Raw genomic sequence first — 27,796 nt, 5'->3', positions numbered from 1 at the left:
TCTTTTGAAACGAGCTTGAAGGTACATAAAAAATTTACAACATGTGTAAACTATACTCCGAATGCAGTGTTCTCTACGATCTTTGGCACATAAATGCTTTCTGCAAAAAGCACACCAATGGCGGAGCCAGAAAGCAGTTGTACCCTTGGGTTGCATTAGTTATGTTATGAATTTATCAATTGATATCCATCAAGAAAGATTATAAAACTTCTGTTCAAACAATTTGAAATCAGTGCTTTATTTCAGATAAATACCAAAGATGTCAGTGCACATTTGTTTTTGAGAACTAGTTGATCTCTTTCAATCAGCTTTGCATTAGAAGATTTCAGTCCTGCTCACTGTATTGGCTGATGATTGTTGCAACTTCTAAGAGTCTAGTCAAATGAATTTCCATGCTGCTCCAAGGTTTATATAGTTTATGGTGGTCTAGCTGGTGTTCTCCAACAGAAATGCTGGTTCTGATGAAGCTGGTTGACCAAGGGAGACTGGCTGGTAAAGCTACGAAGACACCAGCATCCAAAACACACCATATGTTGGTGACAAGCAATGTTGGTCTTTTCAATAGGGAGGAAGCAGAGGCACTACAAATTTACTTTGTGAGGGCCTGGGAGACCATACATAAAGAAGCTTGGGTGACAAGGGGGTTTGTGGGAATAAGGCTAGACATCAAAGAAAACAGAGAAAGGTAGAATGATGACTGTACATGCTTTCATTTTCACTGACACGTTGAGTTTTTCTTGTCTCTATAGAGAAACACTGTTATGTGAAGCTTCATCAGCCATGAACATAAACTCATAGGGTGGATATTTTTCTTCCATATATCTTTGTGCAGCAAATTCTTGCCTTTAAAAATACTTGGCATGACATTCCCACCTTTATATGGGTAAATAAATCTGCATAAACTTTAAAGTTTTGCTAAATTTGTCACAATTAGTCATTTTGTATGTATGGTGTACTTTTGGTGCTCTCAAAAAAACGCAATTAGAAAGATCTATTTAGATTTTTTTCCAATCATAGATATAGGAATATGATACTGCAATAGCCTGAAGGATAAAAATATACAAGCATCAAGCAGCTCGTCCCATACTGTTTGAATTATATACCCTAAAATGCAATGAAGTAATTAAAAAGTACTTGTCTTTGCTATTTTTTCCTGTTGACAGGGTTTTTCCACCTAGATTACCCTAACCGACTTCTAAAACCCAGCGCCCAGAACTCAGCTGTGAACTTGGATCATGGATAAGGCCTTTGCAACAGTGTCCCAATGAGCTAGCCATCACCAGTTGCTCAGAACCTCTGCTTTAGGCATTACGGGTCAACACTTGGATTGGAAAAGCAAGAAAATAAACATGATTTATTTCCTTAAACTGATTTTCATTATGTCTCAGCAATAGTCAGTGAGGCCCCACTGAGCAGCTCATACAAACTGTTTGGAGGAAAACTAAACTTTTTTACAGCTTTTATAGTCAGTTCTGTCCATCTGGCCGTCCGTCCGTCCTGTCTGTCTGTCTCTTTAAACAATTAATTAAAGGAATAGTTCAAAAATGTTAATTCTCTCAGCATATACTCAGCCTCATGCTATACCAGATGTGTATGATTTTGTTTCTTCTGCAGAACACAAATGAATATTTTAAGAAGAACTCAGCTCTGTAGTTCCATTCAGTGCAAGTGAAAAAAAAGCACATAAAGAGGTAGCATAAAATAATTTAACCCATGTCTTTTGAAGCAATCCAATTTATTTTGGTTGAGAACAGACCAAAATATAGCTCCCTTTCCATTATAAATCTTGGCATCTGCAGTCTTCTTGGCTATAATCATTTCAAGCTAAATTACATTTCATAGTGCCATCTAGCATTTTGCACATGCCTCAAATACTGCAATGGCAAGAAATATAGTAAAAAAGGAGTAACATTTTGGTCACCTAAAATCAGATCGCTTCAGAAGACATTGATTAACACTCTGGTGTCATAAGGGTTATTTTATGAAACCTTTATGTGCTTTTTTGAGCTTTAAAATTTTAGCACTGTATAGACCTACAGAGATGAGATATTCTTCTAAAAAACTTATTTTGATTTCTGCTGAAGAATGAAAGTAATACACATTTGAGATGGTATGATGGTGAGTAAATTATGAGAGTGAACTTTTCCTTTAAATTCTCAGAAAAACTGACTGTGAATGCCCTCTAGTGCTCAAGATTGTTGAAGAAAGAAAAATAATAATAATAAAAAAACCAGTGTGTTAGATGGTTAATGAAGGGCATTCCAAAAAAAATCTTTATTATATAATATGCAATAATTCACACATTTACTTCACACATTTCAGCTATTTCAACTCTGCTAGTGGAGTTCTTTTTTCATAATTTCTCTTTTAAAGCTCAGGTGATCAGACATACAGCATATCCAATACATGTTTTAATATATCTTAAAATATTTCAGTACCACCAGAGCATAAAATCAAAAGTCATAAATTTGATCAGAGCAGCCAGACATGTTGCAACTGGCTCATTCTAATCTTATTTCTAGCAACAACGAAGAGAGAGAGAGAGAGAGAGAGAGAGAGAGAGAGAGAGAGAGAGAGAGAGAGAGAGAGAAAACCTTTCAATATTGTGAAGGCACTTTTGAGATATATATGCTCACCCTCGTTTATTACATGAACTGTATACACTCCAGCTTTGTTTGATACCTCCATATATCCTTATTGCCATAATCACCATTTTCATAATAACCATTTAACCATTTAATTTTTCATCCTTCACCTTCTGCACTTACTTCAACCATCTTCACATTCGCATTTTACCTATATCTTTCATCTAAATGTACCTCATTCATGGATCAATAAAAATACAGTCAAGAACACCAAGATCTACATGATGCTCATAAATTAACTTACAAATATGAAAGTAAGGAAGACAAAAATGGCAGATTACATTCCTCCTGACTTTGCAGCAGCCTGATCTGTAATGGCCTGGTTTTCAAGCATCTGCCTCGCTGTGGATTCATCAGCATGTGATTGGCTCATAATGGATTGTTTCTTGGTGGACTGGTTAGTGATAGACTGACTTGTGTTTGAGTGGGATGCAACAGACTGTGAAGTGATGGATTTTGTGGTCTTGGCCTGCTTGAATGTGGTGTGAATGGTCTTCTTCCTCTTGACTTGGAGTACCTCCATGGCATCAGGATTGACTCCAGGCTGCTGGAACTCCTTTGTGGTATCCATCTGCTCTGTGGCAGACTGCTGCTGTCTCTGGAGCATCTGAGACCAAAGAAAATTATCAAACGGATTATGACATTTTTGGCAAACATTTTTGGTAACAGTGAGTCATATTTAAAGTAGGTATATCCAGATATTATTTGATTTGTAGTATTTTATGTCTCACCATTAGTTGCTGGTATTGAGCAATAGCCTCTTCGGTGGATACTCCTTCAGCCAGGCCCAGTTCTGCTGCCCGGCGGGCCATTTCTACCTTATGGGAGCCTGGAGGGGTCCAGCCCACACCTTTAATCCAGTTCAGATCTGATTTATAATTCACCTGTAACCAGAGACATACAGTCAAGCCCCTTTGTCAAAATAATGTCTGCTGAGAATCTTTTAGCAAATATTGGCCCAGCTGAAATAAAAATCAGTCTAAGGACCAGCTGGTTAAGCTGGGATGTTATGGCTTTAGAGGGGTTTTGAGCACTTTCAACCAGCTAAGCACCAACTTGGCTAGACTGGGAGACCTGCTAGACCACCCACACATGGTAAGTCCATCAAGCCACCTTAGGCTTGTCTAAGCTTTTTCACTTAAGGTCACTTTCACACTCAAATAGTAGAATTTTATTTTCAACAGATATATGTTGGTCACTAACACATTATTTTTGTCAGAGTTGCTGTGTCCCTTAAAATCCTTAATACCTCTGATAAATATTAGAATACAAAGGTATCAACAAATTGCTTAATAAAAGACTAATCTCAAACTCACATCACTATGCAGTTGGTAGGCCTGTTTAGCATGATTGACATTGAGCTGATCAGGATATGTGTAGCCATGGATCTGCTGGCGATAGTTGAGGTTGCTGAGTTGAGCCTGGCTCTTTTTTGCATTCAGGAACTCAGGTTGGTCAGCATGGATTTTAAACTGAGAGCATGTCTCCTGGAACTTCTTCCTGTACTCATTATTGCTCTGGAGCTTCCCCACAGCCAGCGAGTGTCTCATCTTGGGGTCATCCTCAACGCTAAGGAGGCCCACCTGGTGGCCTTTGTCCTTCACAAATGCCTCCTTATAGCGAAACTGAGAAGGTACAAAATACATTAAATGCTGTACAAGTAGGGTTATAAACTATATATTTTTATTTAAGCTAAAGTGTGCAATTTGTTTTTCAGCTGTTAAAATACTTTCTCCTACACTGTGGCTCTGTGCTGCTTTAAAAACAATGGTGTGAGTTTGAGGCAGGACTATCTACTTTTGCAATTCTATTTGGTGATGCTAGTGGCACAGAAATTACACACTTTAGCTTTAAAGGGTTAGTTCACCCACAAATTAAAATTATCTTATCATTTATGCACCCTCTTGCCATCCCAGATATGTTTGACTTTCTATCTTCTGCTGAACACAAATACAATTTTTATATTAAAAGAATATCTCAGCTCTGTTGGTCCATACAATGCAGGTAAATGGTGACCAGAATTCCAAATGCTCCAAAAGGAGATAAAGTCAGCATAAAATTGATCCATAAAACTCCAGTGGTTTAATCCATGTCTTCTGAAGAAATTCAGTTGGTTTTGGGTGAGGACAGACTCCTTTTTCACTCTACATCTTGACAGCAGTCTCCTTGGCGATCATGATTTCAAGCTCGATTACACTTCCTATAGCGCCATCTTGCGCTCTGCGCATGCATCAAGCACTTGCAGTATAATCAAGCTTGAAGTCACAATCATCCCTAGAGACTGCAATGACAAAATGTACAGTGAAAAAGGAGTTATATTTTGGTCTGTTCTCACCCAAAAGCAACTGGAACGCTTCAGAAGACATTGATTATACCACTGGAGTCTGATGGATTGCTTTTATTAGAGCTGAGATATTCTTCTAAAAATCTTTGTGTTCAGCAGAAGAAAGAAAGTCATACACTTCTGGGATGGCATGAGGGTGAGTAAATGATGAAAGTATTTTCATTTTTGGGTGAACTATCCATTTAATAAAATATCCCTTTTGGCTTACATCACTAGCAATTTCTCTGGAGGCCTTGGCGGTCTGGAAGGGAATGGCATCTAACCTGAGGTCGAAGCCTGCTGACTTCACCTGCTCACCTGACATTTTATAAACTTTCTGTGAAAGTGAAAGCAAAAATGGAAGTTAGACAATCTTAGAGGATGTCATAAGAACTACATTTATTCCTGTTATAGTATATGACAACACCAGTCTTACATTGCTAATTTGCTGAGCGTTGATCTTTGCTCTGATGAAGTCAGGATGATCAGGTGGCAAAGTGAATTTGTGCATGGACTCGGAATCTCCAGACTTATACAACCTCTGAAAAAATGACAAATGCTTTGTCATTCACATCAGCAAAGCAATCACTGCCTACACATATTTGAAAGAGATATTGATTAATGAGCATGCTTGGTAAACTTTACCTCACTACACTGCATGTAACTATTCTTTGCATGGACAATATCTGGTGAATCAGCCACTTGGGTGAACTTCAGGCTGTCAGGGTGTTGACGGTACTTCTTCTTCAGAAGTTAAGAAAAGAGCAAAACATTTATTATTACAATGATTTCATGTGGTACAATTATAATTCCAAGGTAACATTAATTCATAGACATCTGGTCAGACTGCAATGGTGTTAGCACAATGAATTACAGTATGCCTGAAAAATGATGACTGTTAAATGCTACTTACGTCACTAATGAGCTCTCCAGCTTTCTTTGCAGACTCCAGCTGGGGTGCGCCCACTGAGTCCCAGGCCACCCCCTTCATGAAGTTCAGATCTGATTTGTATATATTCTTTGAAAAATTGAAGAAGAGGAAACAATTGCTAAATATATGTAGGGACACTATACTATTATAGTGATTGCACTGTGATTGCACTTCTTTATGGTATGAAGCCAAAACGTATTATCTTTTATCTTCTTTTGCAGTGGTTCTTAGCTGGTTTTGCTCCAGGTGCCAGATTGATAAATTGTTGACACCAAAATTATTAGACAGTACCAATGGTGCACAAAATTGAATTCTGATGGCACAAGGCATGTGCTCATTGCAAGTTAAACCATATTCCATGTATTCTGGTTCATACTTTCACTTAAATTGCATAAGTGTGTATCATGCAACCTGTCCATGTTGCCATCTGACTAACTTGGTTACTGTTGCTTCTACCAAGGATGCACAGCCTTTGACATTAACACCAAAAGATAAGCCTATTAATTTTGCTATCATAACTTAGCACAATTATATGTTTATTATTATTATTATTTGCATTTAGCACTGTTTTATACCTACAGCCCACAACGCTATCAGAACAGACATGTAACCCATTTTTGGGTCTTGACCCACCAGTTGAGAATCACTGCTCTATGGTCTCTCTCTTTCTCACCTGGCTCTGCAGGTCGTATGCCTTCTTGGCCCACTGCACCTTCATATCATCAGGTAGGACCGTGTAAGAGTGTATGTGGGTTTTGTAATCCTGGTCGCTGGCTAAGGCCTGGGCATTCTTGGCATGAACAAGGTTAACCATGTCCAGAGGCAGGTGATACTGGCCGCTGGTAGACATGGCGTCTTTGCGATAGTACTTGTTGCTCTGTAGACGACCCATCTCCATGCAGTGCATTAGGTTTGAGTCCTCCAGGACACTGCGAGATCCAATGTGCTTTCCCTTCTCCAACAGATGGTTGTGTTTGTACTGGTTCTGTCAAAGCAAAGGAGGTGAACAAAATCCACTGGAAAATAGGGAATCTTCTATAAAGTTTAAAGGGATAGTTCACCCAAAAATTTAAATGTTCTTATTATTTACTCAATCTCAAACTTGTTTGACTTTCATTCTTCTGCTGAACACGAATGAAAAATATCTCATCTCTGCAAGTGAATGGTGGCCACAACTTTGAAGGCCCTAAAAAGCATATAAAGGCAGCGTAAAAGTAATCCATACGAATCCGGTGGTTAAATTCATATCTTCAGAAGTGATATGTGATACATGTAGGTGAGAAAGAGATCAATATTTAAGTCATTTTTTATTACAAATCCTCCTCCCTGCCCAATAAGTGGCAATATGCATGAAGAATGTGAATAGCCAAAAACAAAAGAAAAAGTGAAAGTGAAAATGAAAGTGAATATTTATTGTATATAAGGATTTAAATATTGATCTGTTTCTTCCCCACACCTATCAAAATCTATGGATTACTTTTATGCGCATTTTGAACCATCAAAGGTCTGGCCACCATTCTTTGTACGGTATGATTTACAGAGCTGACATCCATCCATCCATCGTCAACCGCTTATCCTGTGTACAGGGTCACGGGGGGCTGGAGCCTATCCCAGCTAACATTGGGCGAAAGGCGGGGGACACCCTGGACAGGTCACCAGTCCATCGCAGGGCCACACATAGACAGACATACACTCACACTCACCTCCACATCCACATCCACATCCACATCCACATCTAGGGCAATTTTTTTGGAGACACCAATTAACCTAGCCTGCATGTCTTTTGGATGGTGGGAGGAAGCCGGAGTACCCGGAGAGAACCCACGCAGACATGGGGAGAACATGCAAACTCCACACAGAAAGGCCAGGGCAATCAGGGTTTGAACCCACAACCTTCTTGCTGTGAGGCGACAGTGCTAACCGCTGCACCACCGTGCCGCCTCAGAGCTGACATATCTTTCTAAAAATCTTTCTTTGTGTTCAGCAGAAAAAAGAAAGTCAAATACATTAGGGATGGCATGAGGGTGAGTAAATGGTGAGAGAATTTTCTTTTTTGGGCAAACTATCCCTGTTAGGACATTAGTTTATCAGACTTGTTTTTGCCCATAGATGTTAATGTGTAAAAATATTGTGAGGGTATTCTTACATCACTCGCAATGCTGGTGGAAGCTTTAGCAGCTTGGAAGGGGATATCCTTCATGGTGAGTTTGTAACCCTGAGCTCTGAGCACATGCCATGACTCCTTGTACTTAACCTGAAATTTAACAACAAATGTTCAAAATCTGAGCATTTAAACATTCTCACTAAATGTCATGTATGTAATTTAATTTTAATCACATCCTTTATAGAATATATTGGAAACAATCTATCAACTTCAGTTTAGAATATTGTATTTTATGATGTAGCAATATCTGTAAACACAAAAATAGACTTGGAAGGCTCATCTTACATCACTGAAGTTAGCAGCGTTAATCTTAGCCTGGGTGATTTCAGGTCTCTCTGCTGTAATGGTGTAGTTGTGCCTAAGGTTCTCTCCCTTTTCTTTGTACAAGCGCTAAAAAAAAGAGCAGAACACAAGACATCATTATCCTTGTACACAAATCAACAAACACAGAGATGATGTTGGGAATATCCTCTTACCTCATTAGTGATCTTGTTACTGAGCTTAGCATGAACGATATCTGGAGAATCCGTAATGGATGTGTGTTTAAAAGCGTAGGGTTGTTGGCGATACTTTTTCTGTAAGGAAAAATAAATATATACCTGCATTAAGGGATAGTTCACTCAAAAATGAAAATGATTTACTCACCCAAATACCATCCCAGATGTGTATGACTTTGTTTCATCTGCTGAGCTCAAACGAAGATTTTTAGAGGAATATTTAACTTCTGTAGGTCCTCATAATGCAAGTGAATGGGTAAAAAAAAGTTAAGCTCCAAATAGCACATAAAGGTAGCATGAAAGTAATCCATAAGACTCCAGTGGTGAAATACATATGTTCAGAAGCCATACCATAGGTCTAGGTGAGAAATGGATCAATATTTAAGTCCACCCTGCCCAGTAGGTGGTGTTATGTATAAATTATGTGAATTGCCAAAAATGAAAGCGGAAGTAAATCTGTTTCTCACCCACACACATCATATTGCTTTTCAAAATATGGATTTCACCTCTGGAGTCGTATGGATTACATTGAAGCTCATGAAGCACTTAAAGGCAGCATAAAAGTGTTGGTATCCATTCACTTGCATCGAATGGACCAACAAAGCTGAGATATTCTTCTACATGTTCAGCAGAAGAGAGAAAGTCATACACATCTGGTATTAGGGTGAGTAAATGATGAGAGAAGTTTTATTTTTGGGTGAACTATTCCTTTAACATATCATACTTATGTTAAATTATATATATATACAATATTAAATATAAATATAACCAGGACGGAGCAAGTGTTAAGTAACCAGTCATACCTCACTGATTAGATCTGTGGCTCGTTTGGATCCTTCAATCTGTAGAGCACCTGTGGCAATCCAGGCTGCACCACGGAGGTAATTTAGATCAGAACGGTACAGTTTCTGTTGTACAAACACAGCAAGTTAAAGATCACCCAACTTTCAGAGGTATTCTGTTCAGCAATGAGTAGAAGTAACCATAGGGGTTCAGTGCATGTGTATTGAAAAGGCTTTACCTCACTTTGCAGGTTATATGCTTTCTTGGCAGCCTGCACTTTGAGGTCATCAGGCAGTGTTGTGTACTTGTGCAACGTAAGTCTGTAGTCCTGATCACTGATCAGATTCTGAGCATTCTTAGCATGAATCACCTCCAACATGTCCATTGGCAGATGGAACTCAGAATGCAACTTAGAAGATTCTTTTTTGTATTTCACCTAAGAAGAGAGAAAGAGTATCACATGTTCACCCAGACTTTTTGTACTTCATTTAACTACACATCCTCAAACCCCATTTTGATCCGCAGGAATACTCACATCACTCTGTATCTTTGAGGCATACACAGAGTGTGCAATGTTTATGTCATCCTGTAGTCCCTTCAGCCCAATCATCTTCCCCTTTGTCTTCTCAAACTGTGCCTTGTACTTTTGCTGTGGGTGAAAAGTTATACAGTTAGAAAAGATAATCAGACAGATAACCAGATAAACAAAAAGAAACTGTAGTTCCTGTAGCATACTAAATATACTTACATTACTGAGGATTTCTGTAGAAGATTTGGCTGCTTGGAATGGAATAGCATCCAAGCGCAACTTGTAGCCAGCATCTCTGATCTTTGTCCAGGACTCTTTGTAACGTGACTTTACACAAAAGAGTTCTCATTTTAATAATTTGGTGTGAAAATTAAATTGCCTGTGCATGTGTTTAATAGCTTCTGAAATGAAATGGCTGAGTGTGTGTGTGTGTGTGAGCGTGTATTTATCACTTTGTGGGGACCAAATGTCCCCATAAGGATAGTAAAGCCCGAAATGTTTGACCTTGTGGGGACATTTTGTCGGTCCCCATGAGGAAAACAGCTTATAAATCATACTAAATTATGTTTTTTGAAAATGTAAAAATGCAGAAAGTTTTCTGTGAGGGTTAGGTTTAGGGGTAGGGTTAGGTTTAGGGGATAGAATATAAAGTTTGTACAGTATAAAAACCATTATGTCTATGGAAAGTCCCCATAAAACATGGAAACACAACATGTGTGTGTGTGTGTGTGTGTGTGTGTGTGTGTGTGTGTGTGTGTGTGTGTGTGTGTGTGTGTGTGTGTGTGTGTGTGTGTGTGATTGATTCTCACCTCACTGAGGTTAGTGGCATTGATCTTAGCCTGCACATGCTCTGGAATATCTCCCTTCAGTGTGTACTTGTGCATTTCACTCTCTCCTTTCTCTCTGTACAATCTCTGTTCAACATCAAGATTACAAGAAATATTACATCCAGTGACAGTAATATGGTATATCAATCAAACTAATATTTTCCCCTCTCTCTTAAAAATGGAAAGTTCACCCAAATGAAAATTCTGTCATCATTTACTCACACTCATGTTAATCCAAACTCATATGAAAGACTAAGTTCATGAATGAAACTCTGAATGGTTGCAAGCTGATAGGCTCTTTGTCTGTAAGCCAATCAATTCATTCACATGTGATATGTCAAGCTAGTCTGTGAGCACATGGCATAACTGATAGGTCCTTTGACGTGGAATCAGGCAGCTAACCAACTTGTACTCTCTCTCTTTACCTAACATTTAAAGCCAGTTTCATTGCAGCATGCTGCAAGAGTTTTCTCTAAATCCCTCCACCTCCACATGTCTAGATCTGATATATAGGGCTTGTAATTGTCTATTTGTGCAGCAGGATGTCATACATGCTTAATGCAGAATGTCTTGCTTTTTCCTAATTGTGCAGCAGCAGAAGAATTTCCATATGATTAACTCAGTGTTTCTGTGTATGTTCTAGCAGTTGCAAGTCTCTGTACTTGCTCTGTGGCAGCTAGAACAGATCTAGTTCACAATATTTAATACCCACATTAACTAACATAGCTAAATCTTTCCGAGAGTTGTCATGACTGAACTTTTCTTCTTCCTTGGAACACAAAAGGCAGTACGTTATTCTCAGTCACTATTCACTTTCATTGCATCTTTTTTCTATACAATGAATGTGAATGGTGACTGAGTCTTTCATTCTGCCTAACACCTTTTTTGTTCCAAAAAAAAAAAAGAGTAAAACATGGTTGGAACAACATGAGGGTGAGTAAATTATGATACAATTCATGCTTTTGATCTAGTTCTACAATCTAGTTTAATCCACAGAATGTCCTTCTATGAATGCATGTATAAAATGAAATGAATCAGTTTACGTACATCAAGCACCAGTTTGCTGCTGATTTTGGCCTGAACCATCTCTGGCGTGTCCTCCACGCTGGTGAACTTCAGAGCACTCGCATCCTGTCTGTATTTTTTCTGGAACATACACAAGGGATGGCAAAGATTTACTCACTTTCATTCCAAATATATCCATTTTCTATGCTGAAAGATATTGGAATTTATTTTCTTGATTATTTATGCATGTACACCCCAAATACTTTTATTTCATGGATGATAAATTCAAACATTTGTTACATTCAAAACATACTCTTTAACATGTGAAAAATGCATGAATTAAATGTTAACTCCTGGCATGTGCTTTTTTATTTCAGCTTACTTTTTGTAACATCAGTACTCAAAATGAAGTGCATCTAATAGCAGTCATGGCTGTCATCTATGAGCCATCTATGCAATTACAAACATGCATGGTATAGTATGATACAGTTTGAACTCTCTCTATTTAATATACATCAACTAGCTCAGTAAAATAACTGAAATAAAAATGTGTTGAACATATAATACTCATTTCTCAGCTGTGTTAAATCTACACAAGGTGCTGATGAATTGAGCAAATATTTCATACCTATTCTTATCCCTGCTAAATAAAACTCCAGTCATTAACCTATCATGTAAGCTATTTACAAGCAACTGGTCCTCTGATCCTGACATTTCTAGACATGCCATCGATGTCCTAAAAAAATCATGTTGACTCCTCAAATTACTTAATTTTAAAAGCTGAAAGGATGAAAATCCATGGCATTTAGCATATGGAGTTTTGATAGCTTAATTTATAGAGCATGATGTTAGCAATGCCAAGGTTATGGGTTCAATCCCAAGGAATACACATACTGATAAAATGTGTAAGTTGAATGCAATAGAAGTTACTTTGGCATCTACTAAACAAATACCAGTGTGGTATGTTGTTTTCATTTGAGATTTAATCTGTACCTCACTGACTAAATCTGTAGCCTTTCTGGCCTGTAGTACATCAAGGGATCCGGTGGTCTCCCAGCCTACTCCCTTCATCCAATTCAGGTCAGAACGATAACGTTTCTGCAAAGAAAACCAAGTTTAATCCTGATTCAAAATGTTATGTTCTTACTTTGTGCATTTTTGGTGTAAGAAGTGAACAGTTTAATTGGAGCCATGGTATAAATGGGCTGGTTCACCTAAAAATGAAATTTCTGTCATTATTTACTTACGCACATAGCGCTGACTCATTTTTAGGCTTGCAAAAGAACCTAAAAGTGTCTTATGGACTACTTTTATAACACCTTTGGATACCTTTTAAAATATTTTAAGTGAGTAGCCTAACTACTGTATCCAATTTCCTTTTATGAAAATCAGGGATAGCAACATTCTTTCTAATATCTCATTTTGTGTTTCGCAGAATAAAGAAGGTCAAACATGCGTGGACGTTGTATTTTGGCTTCACTATACGCAAAGCATAATTTAAATTAATTTTAACTGATTGATCTTAGTTCAGGAGAACTCTACTGACTCTGCTGTCAATAAAGAGTTAAACTTTCGACACATGGAGTCATGTGACCAAACAACATAGCTCCGATCACAGCAAAGTTTGTCTTTGGGGATAACGGCAACAAAACTACATCCGGTAAGTAACCAGAGTACTGGAAGTTTTTGCATTGAAACCTCTTTGAGTCTCTCTAATTTCATCCGATATGTCATTTTTTTTAATTTGAGCAATTTATCGCAAAACGCCACGCTGTTAAACACAATGTACACTAATGTGTGCACTGGTGCATATTTTCCGTAGAAATACTATATTCACTTTCACTATGTCACATTGAGAATCAATGGGTTCATCCAAAAGCTGAAAATCTTTGCTTTTAAGAGGCTTTTTTATGGAGATAATTAGGATAAAAATAAGGTGCAGTTTGAACTGTTCTGAGACAAGTGCAGACAGACAGCACAGGAGGTTAAGTTATTCACTAAATAGGGAGCATCCTATAGCTCTCTATGCAGCCAAGTGCATTCAGTTCAAACTTCCTATCAAAAGTTCAGTTTCAGGCTGGAGATAATGTTTGGGCCACTCAACATGTTTGGCGGATATGGAACAATTATAATCAGTACATAGATTTTGAATTTATTATGTATATTAGTTTTTTTTACATGGTTGGAAGTGATTGGATGATGCTGGCAATTACTTTGAATCAGAATTAATTATGCTAATTTCTTATGTAATGCCTGTAACGTCTCAAAATCACGAATAGCCAACACTCCTGGAAACATAATAAACTATTTGTAAAAAAAAAATAAAAAATCTGACTATTGGTAGCTTGGTAATTTCACAACTTAGTCCCGCTGTCCACATATGTTGACATACATTTTTTGGAAAACTGTTTTCTCTAGAATTTGTATTTATTGATTTTGTTTATTGCATGTTTATTTGGTGCTACTAGTTACAAATCAAAAAGGGAAATGCCCACAACAGTCATGCTCAGATCTCAAGAGGTTAAATTAGACAGGTTTCATTTTTTGGTGAACTATCCAGTTAAATTGCATATTGGGACAGTTCCCATATCTGAGTCTTACATCACTTTGTAGGCCGTAGGCCTTCTTGGCCCATTCCATTTTCATATCAGTGGGTAGGCTGGTGTACTTGTGTAAGAACGTTTTGTAGTTTGTCTCAGTAGCCAGTTCCTGGGCTTTTTTGGCATGCGTGAGGTTCATCATATCAAGTAAGGCACTGTATTTGGTCTTGGTATCCTCATATTCTTTCTTATATTGCCTGTTACTCTGGAGTTTGGTGGCCTGGGCCGAATGCGCCATCTGAGAATCACCTGACACGGTCTTCACACCAATCATCTTCCCTTTTGCCATCTCATATTCTTGCTTGTACTTCACCTAGATCATGTAAATGGAAAATCAGGAATGTTACATTACATTCTCCGTCACAATATCTGAGATTCCAGCATCTACTTTGAGAGCCATGTGAGTCATGTGTATTAGCAGGGTGTTTGGTCACTCACATTACTGGCGAGATCTCTTGTTGTTCTAGCATTGAGAATCGAAAGTGTGTCCATGCCTAGCTCAAAACCCTTCTCCCTCACATCGTCCCAGCTACTCTTATATGTTTTCTGAAAAGCACCAATTAAAGACATTGACTCAAACCAGGTGGAGGGTTGTTAACTACTGTGCAGGTTATTGGTGCAACATATGCATATGCATTGGTGCAACCTTTGATCTAGTTCATACCCCACTGAGAAGTTCTGCATTAGCTTTGGCTTGCTTGAAGAGAGGCTCATCTTTGCTCATAGTGTACTGGTGCATTGTCTGTTCAGTGCCTGCCTTATATGCCAGCTGAGGACATGAAAAGGCCAATTAATCAACATGTTGGATAGGGTCTGACCAATCAAATGTGTGCATCAGAAAAATGAGATCAAATGGATCTTAAGTGAAGAAATATCTTACCCCACTTTGTAGTTCCTGACTCTTCTTGGCGTGTATGATGGAAGGAGTGTCTGCCACTTGTGTGAATTTCACATGGTCCACTTTTTGACGATACTTTTTCTGAATAAAGTGCAAAACAAATAATTATAATGACTAAAAGAACAAACAAATATACAAAAACCCTTACCCACCCTCAAGGCAATCTTAGACCAGCATGAATTTCAATGCTTGGCCAGGCAGGTTTATGCTGGTTAGTGCTGGTCTGGAGCTGGTCTACCTGATTGACCAACATAGCCATGGGGTTCACTAGAAAAAGTCAATTCTGTCATCATTTACTCATCCTCATGTCGTTCAAGACCTGTATGAAGTTGTTTTAGGGACTGGGACTGAGTCACAATTCACTTTCATTGTATGGAAAAAAAGATGCAATTACAGTGAATGGTCACTTAGGCTAACATGCTGCCTAACTTTTACTTTTGTGCTCCATGGAAGAAAGAAATTCATACAGGTTTGGAACAAAATGAGGGCGAGTAAATTTTGACAGAATTTTAATTTAGGGTGAACTATCCCTTTAAGAAGCCTGGAGGAACACCATCCCATGCTACACAGCCACTGTATTCTAGTCTTTTTAGCATAGAATACACATTTTCCAAAGACCAACCTCACTGACAATATCTCCTGCTTTCTTGGCCTGTTCCACATCCAGGCAGCCATCAGCCTCCCAGCCTACTCCCTTCATCCATGTCAGGTCTGATCGGTACTGGTTCTAAAGGAACCAAATCAATATCCATATAGTATACAGTATATAAAAGGAGATTATGTGTACTTATCATTCTATTCTTGTCTTATAACACATGCTGTCTTCCACTTACATCACTCTGCAATTGGTAGGCTTTCTTAGCTTGCTGCACTTTCATGTCATCAGGCAGGACAGTATAATCGTGCAACTTCTTCCTGTAGTCCAAATCACTGGCCAAGGCTTGAGCCTTCTTAGCATGGCTTAGATTCACCATGTCCAGGGGCAGGTGGCACTTGGATTGAGTCTCCTTAGAACTCTTTTTATAAGCAACCTATAGCAAAGAAATGTGATTGATTAGTTTGGTGCTCTGAGAGTGATTGGCTAGTATTTGCACATTATGAATTTGAGAATGAGTTCTTATGTTAGTGAGAACAATTCACGATTGGTTATCTTATACAGACTTTGGTAGAAGGAATTACCTCACTGCTCAGCTTGGCCACCTGAAGGGAATGAAGTGTTTTGGAGTCACTCACATCCATTCCAATGGCTTTGTCCTTGTTCTTTGTATATAACTCCTTGTATTTGATCTGTACAATCAAAGATGATTAAGATTACACTGTTGTTGCTACAAGAAAATCAGAACGTTATCTGCTAAGAAAATAAATGCTTCCTGTACAAATGTTTGCACAAATAATATATGTATATATAGTCCTAATAAAGTTCCTGACATGGCATTTGTAGCCCATCCATCCTCAAGGTTGGACATGTTGGCCATTCTTCATTGACCTCTCTCATCAACAAGGTATTTCTGTCCACAGAACTGCCACTCACGGGATGTTTTTTTGTTTTTGGCACCATTCAGTTTTTGGTAAATTCTACAGGCTGTTATGAGTGAAAATCCCCGGAGATCAGAAGTTACAGAAATACTCAAACCAGCCCGTCTTGCACCAACAATCATCCATGTGATTATCTAATCAGCCAATTGTGTGGCAGCAGTGCAGTGCATATAATCATACAGATACAGGTCAGGAGCTTCAGTTAATTTTCACATCAACCATCAGAATGGGGATCTCAGTGATTAGGAGCGTGGCATGATTGTTGGTGCCAGATGAGCTGGTTTGAGTATTTCTGTAACTGCTGTGATTCCGCTGAGATTTCCTGGGATTTTCACACACAACAGTCTCTAAAATTTACTCAGAATGGTGCCAAAAACAAAAACATCCTGTGAGTGGCAGGACTGTGGAAGGACATGCCTTTTTGATGAGAGAGGTCAACATAGAAAGGCCAGACTGGTTTGAACTGACAAAGTCTATGGTAACTCAGATAACTGCACTGTACAATTGTGGTGACAAGAATAACATCTCAGAAGGCTATTCTGAGATGTGTGTTTGCACTGTTTTGGCAGCAAATGGTGGACCTATTAGGCAGGTGGTTTTAATTTTGTGGCTGATCGGTTTATATATATATACACACACACACACACATATATATATATATATATATATATATATATATATATATATATATATATATATATATATATTATTTATTTATTTTGAGTAATCATATCAGCTCATCATTTAAAATATGTTTTTAATTCATATTTTAGAGTTGAATGACATGAATGTCAATTAAATGTTACATTTGAACACATTCTTACATCACTAGCAAGATCTCGAGAAGCTTTGGCTGCTTTGAATGTTAGTGTGTCCAGGCCGATATCACATGCTTTGGATTTATTCTTCTCCCAGTTCTCTTTGTATTTGATCTGTGAATGTGTAGAGAGATCACTTAACAATGTAATCAACACCTGTGAACTATAAATATGATTGACAAACAATGTGCCAAAGCTCTGGTATGTGTGAGTATAGGCTTACATCACTGATGAGTTCTGCATTGGCTTTGGCCTTCTTTATTTCTGGTGTATCTTGAGATATTGTATACTGTGTTTTTGTCTTCTCATAGTTAGCTTTGTAGTTCAGCTGTATAGTGAGATATTATATATTAGGTTAATATAGATATGCTAGATTTAATTGCACACAAACACGCAATGAGAAATACATTTTTGCTTACATTACTGAGTTGATGGGCATTGATTCTAGCTTGCACAATTTCAGGAGTGTCCGTAACTTGGCAGAATTTCAGTCTGTCGATATGTTGTCTATAGTTTTTCTGTGTGAGCAAAAAAGAGCATTCATTTTCAGACTAAGCTTGTAAGTTTAAAGTGTGAAGTTAAATTGTAGGACTTAAGTAGCACTATGCAAGCAATTAAGACTGGCATAATTATTGAAAAACAATTAACTTTTCACAAGTTTTTTTTTTACAACAGAAAACCCTATACAGATGGTTTTAGATTAAGACCAGTAAAAAGCATGACAGACTTACATCCTTGAGAGGCTCCAGTTTTTTCTGTGTCTGGTAGGATGGTGTAATGGTGGCTGGGTAGTTGTACTCACCCTGCACATTCTTCTCCTGCTCATACTCTGATTTGTATGCAATCTAAAATCAGATGGGACCAATTATGAATTAATATTTATTACATGAATTTAGCATATTTTTGATATTTGGAAAAACGATTTAATCTTACATTACTGGCCAGCTTTCTGACATTCATGGCGTGCATGGTCTTCTTGTCGATGCCTCCCCCCTCATAGTGCCCCTTCATGTGATTGGTGTAATTCTCTTTGTATTTATTCTGTGATCCAACAAAAATACAGGGAAAACAATGATGCCACACCAACAGTATTCTCATTTCACTTGAAAGGTTCACACGACCAAGTTTTCCATTTACTGTATATAGAAAGTCAACTATTTTTTACCCATTGTTCACATCATTGAGTGAATATGCTTGCACACAAGTTACACTGCAAAGTAACACCTTAAATATAGAATATGCTGTCATTCTTTGCATATAGCAGTCATTCACTGATGAAGCACTCACATCGCTGGTATACTTGGCAATCTTTGACACATTCTTGAACTGTGGTGTTTCGCAATAGTTGATACTATGGCCTTTGGTGGCTTCATGGTCCTTCCTGTATTCAACCTGTATAAACGGTGGAAGTGTTAGTCAGGTGATATTTTGGAATTTTAAAACTCTATCCTGTGCCTTTTTAAAAGTTGCTTTTAATACTTGGCAGAATGATGATACATTATTGTTTGTAGCATATCAGGTATAAGCTGTGGCATGCAGACAGGATCAGAATAGAATGATGATGTCGTCCTCCTGGCTTGTATGCTCTCTTTGTTTATATCTGTGGGTGGCTGGACTCAGCAGGGGAGCTCATTGAAGAGACATGGAGAATGCAGGTGTGGAGACTTTATGTCTGGCTGACCTGATGAGTGTTTATCACTGTCTATCTCTTTCTCTTTGCACTATAGCAAAATGCAGACTTTCAATGCAATTTTTTAAAGATTGTTTTACATGGCAAAAAAACAAAACGTATTTATTGGTGCATGTCTTGCTATGGAAATCATTACTATTAATATTGCATGGAGAGTCCTCAGGAATAAAAATCAACTGACATGCACTGCAGTTAGAACAGAACATCTGAGACATTGAACACTTGCAACTGCCATTAGACTCTTTAATAATGAATCAGGTAGATAAATATAATTTTGTATGCAGTTTTTTTTTAACTCTGTGGACAGCCCTGCCCCAAATTATCGGTTGTAAACTACAGTAACTAAGAAAGAGATGCCGTTTTAGGGAACAATTTGTGATACTACACCTAAAAACAATAAAAAATGTCAACAGTTTACAGCAGATTTGCAATCATGCATTTTAGCTGCACCACTAGCCAGTGAGAGCATCAGCCTGATACTATCCCAGAACGAGAGGCTCTTTTATTTTAAATGTAAAATTTCTCAACTAATGTACAGGAAATCTGCTCACCTCGCTCATGAGCTTGTTGATCTTGCGTGCACTTTTCAGAGTCAGGTTGTCATCAGGGTTTACAGCATGGTATGCAGAAGATCCCTTCATCATGTTCAGGTCCTTCTTATATTTCAGCTACAGTTTAAAATGGGGAGGGGGATAAGGTAAGTGTTATTCAAACATAACAATACAAGAAAGTGCTCAATCAACTGTACTGTCCAAGATGTCTGATCTGTCAGGATGAATTCCTGTGGCGTGAGAGACCATACACATTCAATAATTCATGCAGTCAATGTGTATAAATATGTCCTCTTGATGCGATTCTTCATGGGAGTCATGGGGGAAAATGTAAATGTTATAACAGTGCTGATGGGCTAAGCTTACAAAACACATGCAACAGGACTAACATGTATAATTTTCTTTCCAGTCACCTGTTTCCAATTCTCACACTGAAATATGAAACATCTCAAATTTATAACAGTGTTCAATTAAAACAGACCACAGTAGTGCTGATGCTTACATCACTGGCCATGTCATGGGCTTTCTTGGCCATCAGGTATCCAGGAGTTATCATGGCAGGAAAGCTGCCTTTGCCTTTTTGCTGTTCATATTCCTCAGTGTAGGCATGCTAAAGGAATTAGAGACTCAATGTTTGTTTGGTGTAAATAAAAAAATGTACATTAGATTTTACATTCATCCCAACCACTGTACAGGGCTCCTTTTGACCAAAGAATTTCTATACATTTTCCAGTTGTTTGTGATTACAGGATACTACTTTTTTTAGATAAATCTATAGAGACTGCACTAACAAAGAGCAATTTCTAGCCAATAAAATATTTTATGTATGACCATAAAAAAATATACATTCACTGTAGAAATTACCATTGGTTTTTAAAATGTCATTCATTTGTATGACTATTTCAGGCCTGTCAATCACAATTTTTAAATTCCCTAATATTTACAGGGAACTGATTACTGTGGAAACCCTGAATGAATGTGAAACAGAAAGTGTCCAGCAGTCTTACATGACTGAAGTGCTCTGCGTTCTCTTTGGCCAGAGCAGACTCTGCAGCCCCAGCATTAGTGCTGGCCTTCCCCTTAATCTCCTGCTCATATTTCTGTTGATACTTCACCTGCATACAAACAACACTGGTTTTACAGTATAACCACCAGTTGTGTAGAGCTAATAAATAGTGGCCATTGAATTTTTAAAGGGGTCATGACATGAAGAATATAATGTCCTTAATCTTTTGTAACACTGTGGTTGACATTTGCATCTGACCACCTCCACAGCAACACATCACCTTCTTTACCTTATCACTTCCATAGCCCACCAAGTTCCAGTGAGCAGTTAGATGGTAAGTAGAGAGCAAGACAGTCAAGAGCAGAGAGCCAGTCATAAAAGTAGGCTTTTACTGTCAAGTCTTAAAAGAGAAGTGTCACTAAAACCGTTTGTTTCTGACAGATGGTCAGAATGAGGGTAGAATATGATCTTGTTTTACAAATATATGACTTTTTTTATATTAAACTTTTTTTTTTTAGCAAAAAAATTTCTGATATTAAAAGTGAACCTCAAGGAAATAAAATAATAATAATAATAAAAAGGCAAGTCATGACCTCTTTAACTCATACTTAATACTGTCTGAAAGTCATTGCATGGGAACACAAACCTTATAGCAATTGTCTGCAAACATTTGATTCTAGACTTTTCTCAGAAAAACCTTCTGAACCATTTTTGCAATGACTTTTAACCAATTAGTCCTAAGGTTATTTTTAGTAGATTTATAATATCAGTTCTCCTTAGGTTCACACACGTTTAGTTGAGTAACTAACAACATGTAAAGTTCATTATTTTAACTATGGAAATTTTCCGCTAACGTTTCATATCCAAAAAGTGTCCTAATAGCTTTTTTCATTGTAAACAGTAGCCTATAACTGTTTTATGATTTCAAATCTTCTTTTTCTACATTTATTAGCTTGAAAAGTGTGCTTGTGCTATCTTTAAAAAGAAAAAACCTGACACCAGCTTTGATATTTTGTTTTCTAATGCAATGACATCCATACATTTTAAAGTGTGGCTTCAGTGTCCAAATGCTTTTGGAGGTCACTGTATGAGTAATGCACTTACTTTGCTGGCCATCTCGCCTGCTTTTTTGGCCACCTGGTATCCAGGAGTGAAGTGTGCTGGGAAACTGCCTTTGCCCCTTTGCTGTTCATACTCCTCAGTGTACACATACTGTTTTCAGTGAACAAGATGCAGGATCAACATATATGGACAATTTTCAGCCACATTCAGATCAAATAAAGAGCAAATTGCTTTATTTGTGAGTTAATGCTTACATCACTAGCAATCTTCCCTTGGTTTTTAGCTAGAAGTACGTCAGGAGTATCCGTCAGAGTGGTGTACTTTGACATTCTTTCTTCATGTCCTTTCCTATACTCTAACTGAGAAGAAAATCATGGAAAATAAAAGCTCATTTTAAATGTGGTTATGTTTGTCACAATAATAGTAATTAAACAGAGAATGCATTCGTTTTAACAGGGTCTTTTTTTACTTACATTGCTAGCCAATGTGTTGGCTTTCTTTGCCATCTCATATCCTGGAGTTATCATGACAGGAAAGCTGCCCTTTCCTTTAGACTGCTGATATTCTTCTGAGTATTTCACCTGTAAACAAACATGAAGCATATCAGATACCATATAAGTATTCAATAACTGATTATAACATAAACAAGGGGCCCAGTACAGCAAGCAACATTTTATTGCCTGTTTGTAGATTGAATATTTAAAGCCATTCATGCCATTTCAGTTTGTGTTGTGTTCAAATGTTGAATGTGCTCTTACATCACTGGCCAATGAGACTCCAGTCTTGGCATGTATGATTTCAGGTGTGTCTACCACAGAGGTAAACTGTGTGACACGCTCCTCATGGCCTCGCTTGTATTCTACCTATAGCCCAAATATTAGTACAGCTCATTCTTTGTAATCCATTATTACACAGTTAATTTGATTATTTGTGCAGCAAAAGATATTTGAAGTCATCAGGCTTAAAAAGATTTCCCAACAGATTCTAAACCAGATCACTCACATCACTGAAGGTCTTCTGTGCCTGGCTCACACGTACAATTTCCTGGCTGGTAACACTGCCCGAGTGCCAGGACTGTTGGCCTACAATCTCAGTTTGGTAGCCCTGCTGATTTTAGAAGGATTTGAAATCAGTTAATAATTGGAAAACAATCTTTGGTTTTATAAACACAGCTACAGTGGCCCCCAAAAATATTTGGATCAAAAGTCACACTTAAAAATGTCTGAATGCCACATTAGAGCAGTAGTTTTAAACCTTTCACTCTTGGCATACTACACGACACATATTTTATAAGTAAGGATTGGCACACTATACGCATACCATTCATAAAATATCCAGACATTATCTTACATTATTCAGTGTGAAGATTGAGACTTTTTTTGAGAGCACATACTGTAATGCCTTGATTCAATACCTGACTCCATCTCCACTGACAATAAATGTAAACGATACTTGTGTATGGAAAATGTTGCTTCACTCTGTGGTTTGGCTGGCCATTGTTTTTGGTTTGTCAATACTGACTTTCTACTGTGGAAGCCTGAACGTAGAGCTTTGGTTTGATTGTGTCTTATTAGATTTGCAGGTTTTAAACTGTCATTTGCACTCTATAAATATAACACTCTGTGGTCATGGTCCTTTATTTAGCATGACTGTCACAGTTTGTCTCCACTGATTTCAAGGACTCTTATTTTGAAGTTTTCCCCAGCACTATGTTTCCCAGAATCCACTGCCCCAATCACTTAATTGTTATTCACACTTGTATGCCATTCCCTCATTAGTGTCCATGTGTATATAAACCCTCTAGTTTTGTTCATGTTTTGTCAGTCCTTGAATTGTGACGTTTGAATGGATATGTTTGTTAAAGCGTTTGTTTCCACTCGAGTGAATGTCCTACACCTGTGTTTGTAATTAAAAGACTCCTGCATCTCCTCTTCCACTCCTTGGGCACCAAACGTTACAATGATACATGTGAATCCATATTTTTTGTACTGTTCATTATACTTCCATAATTTTAACCAAACTTTTTTGCCTAAAACAATAGTTTCACTTGTGAATGAATCAGTGTTTTGAATGAATCTTTTAAGTGAACAAATCATTCCTGTTCCTATCTATTGTTTCAGTCAATAATGACTGTGTCATGAGTCGTTTCAGTGAATAAATGATTCAATGACTCAGATGACACATATAAAAAACACTCATTTATCTCCATTTACTGGTGAAAGGTATATGCTGAAATGGTGACTGAATGAATCTTATTAGTGAGCAGATTCCAAAGATCAATCAAAATCCCCCAAAACAGGATTCAGTTTCAAAATCGCCTAATTAGATAACAAAATATTAAAACAAGTGTCGTCTGAAAATGATGATAGAGGTTTTTTTTTTTTTAAATTAGCTTTATTTTGCCATATTTCAAAACTGGTGTCAATGTGATTTTGAATGCATTTATTAAGTCAACTCATCCTCAAGTCCATACAGATGTCCAAAGTGAGTAACCACATAAGCTCATCACTATGGACATATCCTACGAACATCTGACAATCAGAAAGTGTCACAATAATTCTTTTCATCTTTATTTTGAACAGCATATCTATTGTTTTAAAATGTCATTCCAATTTCCCAGGGAAATTGATACATTTTTAAGTGTGACTTATTAATAGTTTTTGGGTTACTATTATTTAGTTTAGTTTGTCACCTGGCTGGCAAGCTGGCTAGCCTTTTGAGCCATTTCAATTTCTTTTGATCTCATGTCATAGTGGAAAGTGGACATGAAACGATCCCCTTCCTCCCGATATTTATTCTAAAAACCAAAGAGAGGTTAACAGAGCTGTCAGAGCACATCCATCCAAGCTCACACTTCAGTGTTCCGAGGTGCATTGAAAAACATACAGTTCACTAACAATGCAGAAATTAATAATATGGAATACCACATAGAAATACAAATCCAAAGGTTTGCAACATAAGTAGGTCTAATGAGTGCTATTTTTTTCTCTGTCTTTTGGTGATTTTTCTGGCAAGAAAGGAAATTCTACATGTGAAACTGAAGTAAGGTGATCTGCACACTGTCACCCTCCATGAAGACAGCTACAGAGCTCACTGACAAACAGGGGCAGCTGGGGGTCCCACAGAGAGAGAGAGAGAGAGAGAGAGAGAGAGAGAGAGAGAGAGAGAGAGAGAGAGAGAGAGAGAGGATACAGAGAAAGAGAGTGAAGGAAACGAAGCAAGGAAGGAATATAGGTGGGATGTGGTATAAATTTAAACAGCACATGCATAAAGAGGGCTAGAGAGGGGTATCATGTCACACTACAGAAATAACTTGGAGAGATGCAGTTCTCATTCCAAACCGGTATTCTGTCACTGGAGTCTTAGAACTCTCCCAAAAACAACACTATTACCTAACTCATATAGGGGGATACAGAGATATTACAAGAGAAAATGACCCCTGTTCAATTATTTAATTACTTTGCTTGCAAATCAGCTAGTTATTTTCAGACAATAAATACACTGATCAATCCTATAGTTCAGCACCAGACATATTTAACAGCCCATCATCAAAGTTTGTCTATCTGTATCATTTATTTTAAGAAAAGGTTTTACCCACATGCCCGCGTTCCATGTTCATGTCCTCCGAAATGTCATAACTAAAGTTGTAACAGCTTTGAACATTCATTCATTTGAAAATTCTTTGAACTTATAAAATAATCAAATAATGTTATAGAAAACCACTACCACTTGATATTTAGATATTAACCTCATCTTTTCATTCTACACTCAAACGAATAGCTCTTTGGCTGAACTTGATTCAGCCATTGACAGTGGTTCCACTTGTTTGAAATAAGATTTCGTAACTTAAAATGGCTTTGTAATCTCAACACAAACACGTTGTGTAGAAAAACCTAGTGGAATTGAGTAAACCCAACAAAATATGACATGTCAATATAACTCAAAATAAATCACTTTTATTTCTTTGTATACTAATTAGTGCAAGTGAATGTTAGTATGCTAAATACATGCTGGATTAATTATTGAGTGTCATTTAGTAACTATGCAATGGTTAGCACAACATTTGCGCAATGGAGTGAGCAATCAATTCCATGTGCGACATTTACCTTTCCTCATCGTTAGCTCAAGATCCACTTAACCCCAAAACTCCAACATAACAGAAACTCTTCTAAATCTCAACATAATGAAATATTAAACACTAACATCCCCCCTTTAAATTCATCATGCACAAAGACACATTTAATTTAATTGCATGCAAAGCATGATGGGAAATGGAAATCCCCTGCCCATCAATGCTACACTTTTTGAAAATGATTCATGTAGTTTCAACTCAAATGGATTAAGCAAACTTCCTTTTAACAAATTTAAATGGATAGAACGCAATGAAATCAAGTGTGACAAAATGTTCTAGAATTGTTTTGCTTTAGCTCATTCTAATTAAGTAAATTGAACAAGTAGCAAAAATCTTGAGTGTAGAATGTATTTACTTTCTTTACTATAGTACTGTGACAGATGTACAGCACTGGCAAAGTTTGGTTGTGTTTTTGTGTCTGTGGCATTATCAAAAACTCACCTCACTGACTGCCTCAGCCTGCTTCTTCGCATTGATGTTGATTGGAGTCTCATAGACACTAGTGAAAGTGTTGTTCTTTGGATTGTGCCTATAAGAGACAACAAAAATATATTCAACACATTGTTGCCAAATTTGATAAATGATACATTTAACCATGAGGCATTGGATTGCAATGAAATGCAATGCCACTAAAACACTGAGCCTTATTTAGGTAATGTGTTTTAATACTTAATGTTATTAAAAATGTATATATCTAAGCCAAAAATTGCCCAAAACTTACACTTGGCAGTATGGCATTTTCTGATGGCTGACATAATTATTCGCCGTCAAAACCATCTTACAGACCTCACAGTGAAAACATGATTTATGCCAGTTCTAAAAGAGAAAAGAGTGGGAAACAAACAGTGTTAAATTAAGAAGAAGAAAAAAGGGATTTTGAAAGCATCTCAGTTCAGTTCCTCTAAATACTGTAGGAGGAGACACATGAAAATCTGTTCAACCTACAGTAATTGGTCCAAAGTAGTGCTGCTTACAACATACTGTAGGTACAACAATACTGCTAGACAACTACAAAATACACTCACTGTGATTATCTATGGACTGTTGTTCAAATGTGTAAGATCAATGAGACATTATAAGTGTACAAGCTTACCTGACTAATAAGATTTATCTTCTCTGCTGGGTAAACCACGAATCCACACCTGGCACACTTTTGAACATTCATGTTCTTGTCCAATTAAAACTGCAATTCCAGTTAAAAATGAAAACGTATATAGAGAGTCAGTACAGGGAAAGCAAGGCATCCCAGACAGTCCCTCGTTCCCACTTGTGTCTCAGTCTCTGTCCTGTGTTAAACTTAGATCTGGTCCCTGACAGAGACCCTGTCTCTTACATGTCAGTGGGTGCAGTGTTCCACCCCTCTTTGGCTGTTGCCAGTCAGCTGACTGGCTGTCCAGCTGTCTGTTACTTTAAAGGGGAGAGAGATGTAACTAAATTGTGACCATGGTGTTGTTCACTTTGAGTAGATTAGTCAGAGGCTTCAAACTTGCTCTAAATAGGTGCATGAAGTCAAGGCTAGATTTGTCATTGCACTTATAATGAAATGCATTACATCCTTACTTACTCTTTCCCCTAGTTTTACACTTATAATATTTTATGTTATAAATAAATACATTGTATTTTCAAACTTGTTGTGTAAATTGGCAAAAATACTGTTTGATTTAAAATAATGGCCTATAAAAACTGTGATATTTACAGTACCTTGAACTTTCTTTGTTTTCTTCAAACATCATTTGTCTCATTTTTTATCTCAAGCAAGCTCTTCACTGACACTTTTGGTGACTCGATTAACAAGCAGA

At 37.5% G+C, this 27,796-nt stretch overlaps 1 protein-coding gene across 3 annotated transcripts; it reads right to left on the bottom strand.

Moving 5' to 3' along the window:
* On the bottom strand, positions 1–27,292 carry nrap (nebulin-related anchoring protein). Of its 3 annotated transcripts, none has more exons than XM_052103214.1 (43): positions 27,091–27,292; positions 26,719–26,813; positions 26,439–26,526; positions 24,558–24,662; positions 22,868–22,969; positions 22,624–22,728; positions 22,339–22,446; positions 22,120–22,224; positions 21,908–22,015; positions 20,805–20,912; positions 20,300–20,407; positions 19,798–19,914; positions 18,844–18,948; positions 18,490–18,597; positions 18,288–18,401; positions 17,976–18,074; positions 17,780–17,884; positions 17,563–17,670; positions 16,382–16,489; positions 16,036–16,233; positions 15,825–15,929; positions 15,185–15,283; positions 14,969–15,073; positions 14,743–14,850; positions 14,306–14,617; positions 12,698–12,802; positions 11,747–11,845; positions 10,682–10,786; positions 10,092–10,199; positions 9,879–9,992; positions 9,582–9,779; positions 9,364–9,468; positions 8,540–8,638; positions 8,349–8,453; positions 8,046–8,153; positions 6,573–6,884; positions 5,882–5,986; positions 5,614–5,712; positions 5,405–5,509; positions 5,198–5,305; positions 3,962–4,270; positions 3,377–3,529; positions 1–3,252 (listed from the first exon to the last, which is right to left on the bottom strand). In XM_052103214.1, the coding sequence occupies exons 1-43, from the start codon at positions 27,160–27,162 to the stop codon at positions 2,923–2,925; spliced, it is 5,562 nt and encodes a 1,853-aa protein (XP_051959174.1). In that variant the 5' UTR covers positions 27,163–27,292; the 3' UTR covers positions 1–2,922. The 3 variants fall into 3 exon arrangements, with proteins under 3 accessions (XP_051959174.1, XP_051959173.1, XP_051959175.1); XM_052103213.1 differs by having other exon boundaries at positions 2–3,252; positions 22,868–22,972; XM_052103215.1 differs by lacking the exon at positions 24,558–24,662 and having other exon boundaries at positions 2–3,252; positions 22,868–22,972.
* Between the last annotated feature and the right edge of the window lie 504 nt (positions 27,293–27,796).

This window comes from Xyrauchen texanus, chromosome 33 (genome assembly GCF_025860055.1).
Source record: "Xyrauchen texanus isolate HMW12.3.18 chromosome 33, RBS_HiC_50CHRs, whole genome shotgun sequence".
In the NCBI taxonomy this organism is placed as follows: Eukaryota; Metazoa; Chordata; class Actinopteri; order Cypriniformes; family Catostomidae; genus Xyrauchen; species Xyrauchen texanus.
The sequence above is the reverse complement of the archived record's forward strand: the minus strand, read 5'-3'. Positions and strand labels throughout refer to the sequence as shown.